Here is an 8,502-nt window from a genome sequence, read left to right on the forward strand (position 1 = left end):
TTTTTGCAGTGAGAACCATCTACCTATCGAAGATGTAATAGCATTAAAAGATTTATTTCCAACAGTTACTCATTTAACTATAGCTAGAATGAATTACAATTGGTCTGATATTCGGCAATGTATATCCATGTTTCCATCGATCGCGGAACTTTCAGTCTCTTTTAATATTATCACGACAATAGAAGATATAAAGGCGAATAATAATTTAATGCAAATAGTTACATTAATACTTGAAGGAAATTTAATATCAAGCTGGGATGAGATACTTAAACTAGGTTCTCTTCCATGGTAAGTTGTATTACAAAATATTCAACTATTTTTCTCTTTTTTATTTCTTTTTTAATTTTTTATCTTTTAAAAGACAAAATGTGTATTTTGCGTGATACTATGATAAATTTTTCTTACAGCTTAGAATATCTTAATTTGAATTTAAATAAAATAGATAGAATAAGATTTCCATCTTCAACATCAACAGATAAGACTGCTTTGTTTCCTATGCTACGTCAACTGCATATTTCAGAAAATCACATATCTGAGGTAATAAGTTAACTTTAACAGATTCATCAATTTAAAAATGTGATTTTTTGTATCTATACAATTAATACATTGTATTTTATTAATACAATCTAAATTTTTAACTAAATCCTGATTTTATATAATTTTAGTGGCAATCGATTAGCGAATTGGATAAACTATCAAATTTAGAAGACTTAAAATTCAGAGGCAATCCCATTTTAGAGAACGAAATTGTGGAAACTGCTCGACAATTAATAATTGCAAGAATAGCGAAATTAAAGATCTTAAATGGTACAGAAATACTTTCCAGCGAAAGAAGAGGCGCCGAGTATGATTATTTAAAATTGTATTTACCAGTGTGGCTAGAAACCGAAAGCAATTCAGAGAAGAGAATGTCGTTTATAACTGAACATCCGCGATATCCTATCTTAGTTGGAAGTACGTATAAATTTTATATTTTTTATTTCAATAATAGAGAATACTTTAAATACAACTTAGTTTTTTGTAAATTATAAGAAACTATTTAAAATTTTCAGAATATGGAATTGCGGATATTCCTTCGGCTAAGCCAAAAGTAGAAATGGTTTCCAATGTGATAACAGTGGAGTTTGTATGTCCAGACGATCCGCATCAGCCAAAAGGGATCAAGAGGAAATTACTTAAAGATATGGAAGTTCAAAAAATGATTGGACTTGTTCAAAGACTTTTCAAAACCAGTGGAAAGATTCCGACTCTTTCATTTATTCCACGGAATGTAAGTTCAATGTTAGACTACATAAAAAAAAACATCAATCGATGTACAAATGATATATTGTAATTTCAGCTATCAAATGATGAAATCTCATTGGACAAACCACTGCAAGAGCTTAGTTATTATTCGATACAGGATGGTGATCAAGTTCTTGTGAGGTGGTGATATCGAATAAATTATATTTTATAAATACAATGTATTTTCTACACTGTTAAAGTCCATTCTATGATATTTTGTTATTAAAATTTTTTTAATTGCAATGCATTGCATGTTCTTAATGAACCTTGCTAAGATCGTAAAACCTAATAATGTAAACTTAAGTCAAATAAGATAGATACTTGCCGCGTTATTTAGAAAAGTATATTTTTTATTTTACATTTCTTATAAATACAGTTGCGATCGAAAGTACAAATTATAAATAAGCCTTTGTACAACAAGCAGTATATGAAATATATTTTCTGTAAATGGCATAGATCACATTCTGCCTAAGTAAAACGAATTGCTCGGCCTAGTGCCAATATCGTACTATCAATTCTGCTGAGCCTTTTGTTCAATCTTGGCAGCCTCTTCTTTCTCAAGTTGTTCTCTTGTTAATAATGACAATCCAAGTTGGTTTTCACGCGTAAATGGCTGTGCCATTTGTCGTAACCATCTTTTACTGATCTGAAAATTGTAAATAAATATTATTGCTGGACAAATTGCAAAAAACTGTAATCACTGATCACACCCAAACCAAAGATTAACATTACTTGTATAGCTTCTTCGGTTGACAAATTGCATAAGCTGTCATTTAAATGTTCCTGTATCCATTTTGGTAATTTGCTTCGCTTGTCTACTCTTGAAAATCTCTGCAGTGACATAGAGATAAAAAAAGTTATTGTATTACTACAAAATATTTTTGTAGATTCATACAAATTGTTTCGCAAAAAAATTACCTTATCCGCAAACACCATGATACCGTAGTCCGTTTTTCCTCTGATCGCACGTCCAACGCATTGTGCGGCATGTCTCATGGCGTCAAATGTTAAGAAATCGTTCTCTCGAATCTGAAAATATTACAGAAGTGTATATATCTCGTTTAAGTATCTAGAAGCATTCTATGAGTTTTAATATTACATTGATTTTACCTGAAACTGATCTCTGAGATACTCCAAACGTGCCTTCAAGATACGTGACTGTGTGTATACATAAGGAATGCCAAACATTAGCACAGCTCTGCCCAAGTGATGATCAAAGTCAACACCTTCGGATACCTTTCCGCGAGCCACAGAAAGTAGCACAGCTCCTCTGCCATTCTCACATGCTTTTATGTAATTGATTAGAGCTAAACTGGTTTCCGCTGAATCCTGAGTTTCAATGAACAATAATTTATGCCTCTGAAGTTGATCCACAACTCCTTGATCGTACCTATCATGTTAAATGTGTGTATATAAATTGTTTATGTGTGTGTATTTTGTCATTAAATACAATGTATGTACCAAGCGGCCACTACGGATTCCATGTATAAATATGATGTAAAAAAGCAGACTAAACCGTCAGGTACCGTCGCAGCAAATTCGACTAATAATTGACCGTAATTTCTTATAACAGCCACATCCTCTCGTGTCTCGTATTTCGACGAAATAGCGACTTGATCATTACCTTTCGCAACAATCTGATATAAACAGAAATAAAATATTGATAAAACATCTAGACAAACCGTTTCAATACTTTTTAAATATACTTACCATAGGTAAAAGACATGGTCTAGCCAATGTCATTGTAAATGAGGACATTATGACTGGATGAAAGTTTAAAATTTTGGGATACATATCCAATGGAGACAATGTTCCGGAAGTAATTATCACAGATTGGAATCTATCAAATATGGGTTTAATAGCGATAGAAGAATCTAAACAGCTAAAATGTAAAATTGGATTCAATACTGTCGGCGTTTTGTCATCGAATGGTTCCACTATTATCGTGAAGCCTTGCGTATATGTGGAGATCAGTGTCGCAAAATGCGTTACTAAGATTATCGGAGAAAAATCAGTTAGATCTGTTATTTCCATAGTGCGTAAGAGGGACGTTAATCTTTGTGCACAAAATCGCAACGGTTTCCTTTCGATAGCGACTTTCGCCTGGATATCCCTTAGAAACGCCGCCGGCGACTCTTGTACGACGTGTTGAACGCGCAAGCGAGTCTTCAAGTATTCGACGAACCGTTTTAGGAAACTAACAAAATGCTCGGCATTTCTTATATTACCCGGAACGACTTCTGCAAAGTTAAAAAAAGTTATTTTATATATATATATATATATATATATATAAATAAAAAATAAATTTTTTAAATATAGCTATTTTTCAACCTTCAAGTATTTCATTCGGCAAAATAGGGTTGGCTAAGATTACATCAGTTTCTCTTTGAAATTGAGCATCCTTCAATCCCTCGACCAATCTTTCGTATTCTTCCTTCAATTTGTTTATATCATCTTCTTTCATTCTATATCACAATACAACTAATATGAATCTCTGTATTATAAATCCTAATATATTATAAGGAATATTGGATTTTTTCACAAGGTCAAGACAAAGGCTATAACGCCATTGAAAAAGAAGGCATGATGCAGAAGACTTTGAAGCACTTACTCAGCCACAGTTTTTTCTAAAAGTTGTATGTTAGCTGTACTTTTCTCCATCATTTTCCTATTTATCTTTACGCTCATGGAATCAATGCAGACATTATCTAAAAATTATCAATTTTTATTTCCTTGCATCGCAAATTATTTAAATGGCTTTACAAATGTAATGTTAATTTTTATACCAATGTTATGCGCCTCGTCGAAGATAACTACCGAACTTTTGCTTAATTCTTTGGATACAGTTTCAGCGATCTTTGGATCCAATAAATAATGATAACTGTACACTACAATCTGTGCATGCAAGATCTGAAAGCATAAAACATTGATCATCAACTTTATTATCTATTTATTGTTTTAATTATTTATCAGCACAGAATAAAAAGATTTATGAAGTTTCTTACAGTAAATCTTGCGAGGAAATATGGACACCAATTACGTTCTTTCGCATATTCTTTCAAATCATCGATAGAATAAATACCCAAAGGGATAATTTGTCCTCTGCCCTCCATATCAAATCCTTCATAAAAATTACAAATTGGAGTAGATTCATCACAATTATGTCTCTCTCGTACATATGATGCAGTGAGAGAGTGACAACGGCCATCCACAATTCTACCTTCTCGCTCTCTACTGACCTATTTACAAAAATGCAATTAATTTTAATATAACATAATTATAACAATTAGTTTTATATATTATAAAAATATAAACTATGCGCTTTAATTACCTCAGGATGAATACACATATTTTTACGCGAGCTAAGAACTAAACCGACAATTTTTGGCTTGCTTTTGGTTTCAATCTCATAATAGTCCATAAGCTTTTTTAATTCTTCTATAACTTTCTCTATCTCTGGTACTGTTCGAGAACAATAAATTAACTTTGTTACATCCAAGGGATGCTCCAGCATGTATGCCACAATAAGTGACAGCAAAGTAATCGTTTTGCCAGTGCCTGAAGGCATCTCCAACAGACAATGCCCCTGAAGCACAATTTGATTATTTACTTTCATAACATTTAAGATAAGTGTCACTAGAGTACATAGAGAACAGAAATTACCTTGGCGTCCAAGCCTCGTTTGAGTTCGAGCATGTATGCATACTGCTCGGGATAAATATAATCATATGGGAAATATACAATCAATCCATCAACGCTTATCCTGTAGTAAAAATGTAGATTCATAAAATGAATACATAGATAAGTAAAATATTTTATTTGACAAAACACGCGTACTTACTTCATATTGTCGTTTGCGCTGTCAGATATGTATATATAACATTTACATGTATTTACAAGCTGTGTATATTTTACAATCTGATATTTATTTAGAAATACATTAAGAAATTCAAATTTGCCTAAAATTAGGTTATTACATAATTATTATGTTACTTTTGAGCAACAAGCCAGTAATCGCGACAAACGCGAAAAGAAAAGAATATCACGCGTTCATAGAGAAAAAGTAATCGGAAAAAACATTCCCTGTTTTCATATTCTTTCGTGCGAAAACGCGACGCATTCAAGCTTCACCACGCACAGCGCAAGCATGAATGAGAAAGAGAAAACAGAAAAGTTCAGAAGTTTATCTCACGAGAACAATCCGACAATCGTGAGGCACAATTTCTGATATTTCTGAACGCAACATAAAAAGCGATTGGTTGCTTGCTTTCTTGTATATCACGTATTCTCCAATCATTTTTCTTCCTTCATGGTGCGTCACTGAGTACGTCCAGGGGCTCGATTCTTGAAGTCATTCGCAAGAGAAACGTATACGCAAATACTCGCTCTAACAGAAAGTTGTAAGTTTATTGGTTAATAGCCATACGATAGCCAATAAATTTCCAACTTTTCTGTAAGATCAGAATTTGCGAATACGTTTCTCTTGCGAATGAATTCAAGAATAGAGCCCCAGCACCGCTCGCGCGCCGCGCTTTCTTCCTCTTCCTCTTGCTTTCTCTCGTTCGTTTCGATGATTACTGCGTGACGCACGTGCTCTCGAATAACGTTGAAAGTGACCTCGTAGAGAGGAGTAGCTCATATTATGGGTAAACCAGGTACATATAAAGTAGACTTGTGTAGATTATGCTCCGATTGTTTTTTCACGTCGCGATCCTCGAACGATGATTCTCGCCGGCCGATTTTTCCGCCGGCGAAGCTAACCTCGATATAGAGAGGAACACGTTTCAAGATCGGACGCACGGCTGAAATTTGATATCGCGGTTTGATTTTCCGTCATTTTGATTCGTAATTGCTCTTAAGAGCGTTTGCGATGATCATACATATATGTTTGTGTCAAACAAGAAATTTGTTACGCTGGCCGCGTGGCACTAGTTTGTTAACATAACCTAACTTAATGAGCCGAATGCACAAAGCGATATATTACATGCGTACATACACGTACATAACATTGTGCCGGATTACACGTAGAATTATATTTTTATTTTTATGTATATTACATAATCTAAAAATTATAGATGGATATTTAAAATATATATTAAACTACATATATCCCCAAATATGTGGTGTATTAAATTATAAATAAATTTTTATTCTCTAACATCTCTCTAAAACAATTCCTATTTTTCATGTTATTAGAAATAATTAAATATATTATCTATGTACAAATTGTTTCATTTTAATCTAATTAAATATATAAATTATATAATTATAGATATATAAAAATAGATGTTAGCTATATTTCTTTTTTTTATTACTAATGTTCTTTTTCAAATACAGGATTTTCACCAGGTGGTAGAGGAGGAGGAGGAGGAGGAGGGCGTGGAGGTGGTCGCGGTGGTGGTCGTGGTGGTGGTCGTGGAGGTAGACCAAGCTTTGGTGAAGGTCGAGGAGGTGGTGGTCCACGAAGAGGTAGTGGTCCTCCAGGCCGTGGAGGCCGAGGGGGTGGTCGAGGAGGAAGGGGAGGAGGAGGAGGCTTTAAAGGTGGAAAGACTGTGGTGATAGAACCGCATCGTCATGAGGGAGTATTCATTGCTCGAGGAAAGGAAGATGCATTAGTGACCTTGAGCTTGGTACCTGGAACAGCGGTGTATGGAGAGAAAAGAATTACCATTGAGGTGAACACGAATTGGACTCTATAAGAATTTTGCTTTTTACATCTATGTAAATTAACCATATACAAAATGATGTACATGTTGCATAGACCGAGAACGAGAATGGTGAGAAGGGTGAGAAGACTGAATATAGAGTATGGAATCCATTTCGATCGAAATTAGCCGCCGCCATTCTTGGAGGTATCGATAAAATTTACATGGGTCCTGGAAGTAAAGTATTGTATCTAGGTGCGGCTTCTGGCACTACTGTGTCCCATGTCGCCGATATAGTTGGTGAAGTAAGTATAACAAAATTAAAAATTTATTTGGGAATGAGGAGCATGATGCACACATTAGAGCCAAGTTAGCTCACAATTGCAAATTTGGTGTCGAAGTGATGCTAAAACAATCATGTGCGCGTTTTTCTCGAATAAGTAATGACTTGATTTTACTTTCAAAGGAACGTGCATACAGAGTCTATATTAACATAAGCATGTATTTAAATGATATAAAATTGATAATGAATGTCTCAATATCTTTATACATATAGAATGGAACTGTCTTTGCTGTGGAATTCTCTCGTCGAACAGGGAGAGATTTAATTGACGTTGCTAAAAAAAGGAGCAACATCATACCTATAGTTGAAGACGCGAGACATCCTCATAAGTATAGAATGCTTGTGGGAATGGTTGACGCTATATTTTCGGACGTCGCCCAACCAGATCAGGCTAGAATTGTCGCATTAAATGCACAGAATTTTCTTAAAACCGGGGGACACTTTGTCATCTCTATTAAGGTAAGATATTTATGATTATTCAATTACAATTGCAAAATTAAAATTATTTGACCTTTGATATTGTAAAATATAATTTAATAATAAAATAATAGTAAATTTAATTTTAAATTGCATTTATATTTATCGTTTATTTCAGGCAAGCTGTATAGATTCTCTCGCTCAACCTGAAGCGGTATTCGCAGCGGAAGTGAAAAAACTGAGTGAGGACCATTTAAAACCATCGGAACAAATTACGCTCGAACCATATGAGAGAGATCACGCCGTTGTAGTCGGCACTTATAGGCCGCCACCAAAAAAGGCTGTTTAATGTATATAGTTACGTGTATAAGATTTTTTATTGAAAATAACAAAGGTTATTGTCTTTTCACTTTCTTGTTTATAATAAAATTTAGAGCTGTGTTTAAAATTTACTATCAGTACTGAAAATCTATAATTCATGTAACGTATACTATAGATTTTCAGTATTTGCAGTGAATTTCGGAACGCAGTCTACATATTATTCGAAACTTTACCCTTCGAAAATAAAATGCATAGCATTGTATGAGAACAATTTTATTATAATCACAAATATATACATAACATACATAATAAGTATAACTATGTTGTTGTGTTGTATCAGTATTTCAACCGTTTATAAAGTAAGAAATATATAATTCAATACATTTTATTTATATTTTATATTTTTATTCTAAAAAAGGAATATAGGAGAATAAGAGAAAATAGATAATGTATAATAATGTAGCATCAATAAATATGTTATAAAGATGTCGC

At 33.6% G+C, this 8,502-nt stretch overlaps 3 protein-coding genes across 5 annotated transcripts in view; 2 read left to right on the top strand and 1 right to left on the bottom strand.

The window, feature by feature from the left end:
- The window catches only part of LOC105828345 (tubulin-specific chaperone E), a 3,186-nt gene extending 1,659 nt beyond the window's left edge, over positions 1-1,527 (top strand). For 2 of the 3 annotated variants that reach the window (XM_012666619.3, XM_012666620.3), the window contains exons 4-8: positions 10-288; positions 408-537; positions 666-954; positions 1,053-1,270; positions 1,340-1,527. In XM_012666619.3, coding sequence (XP_012522073.1) covers positions 10-288; positions 408-537; positions 666-954; positions 1,053-1,270; positions 1,340-1,432 — 1,009 coding nt within the window. In that variant the 3' untranslated portion in view covers positions 1,433-1,527. Of the gene's footprint in view, positions 1-9; positions 289-407; positions 538-665; positions 955-1,032; positions 1,271-1,339 lie in introns of those variants that run through there. The other variant, XM_028193996.2, reaches the window with a different exon arrangement.
- Positions 1,528-1,613: 86 nt separating this feature from the next.
- LOC105828344 (general transcription and DNA repair factor IIH helicase subunit XPD) lies at positions 1,614-5,499 on the bottom strand. Its single transcript, XM_012666618.3, has 13 exons — positions 5,126-5,499; positions 4,948-5,047; positions 4,616-4,870; positions 4,290-4,523; positions 4,071-4,194; positions 3,896-3,992; positions 3,616-3,749; positions 2,995-3,524; positions 2,746-2,921; positions 2,395-2,674; positions 2,203-2,313; positions 2,017-2,115; positions 1,614-1,930 (listed from the first exon to the last, which is right to left on the bottom strand). Exons 1-13 carry the CDS (start codon positions 5,128-5,130, stop codon positions 1,796-1,798), a joined length of 2,280 nt encoding a protein of 759 aa, XP_012522072.2. The 5' UTR covers positions 5,131-5,499; the 3' UTR covers positions 1,614-1,795.
- Positions 5,500-5,926: 427 nt separating this feature from the next.
- LOC105828325 (rRNA 2'-O-methyltransferase fibrillarin) lies at positions 5,927-8,253 on the top strand. Its single transcript, XM_012666594.3, has 5 exons — positions 5,927-5,939; positions 6,622-6,959; positions 7,046-7,234; positions 7,486-7,731; positions 7,868-8,253. Exons 1-5 carry the CDS (start codon positions 5,927-5,929, stop codon positions 8,036-8,038), a joined length of 957 nt encoding a protein of 318 aa, XP_012522048.1. The 3' UTR covers positions 8,039-8,253.
- Positions 8,254-8,502: the final 249 nt, after the last annotated feature.

This window comes from Monomorium pharaonis, chromosome 10 (genome assembly GCF_013373865.1).
Source record: "Monomorium pharaonis isolate MP-MQ-018 chromosome 10, ASM1337386v2, whole genome shotgun sequence".
Taxonomy (NCBI): domain Eukaryota; kingdom Metazoa; phylum Arthropoda; class Insecta; order Hymenoptera; family Formicidae; genus Monomorium; species Monomorium pharaonis.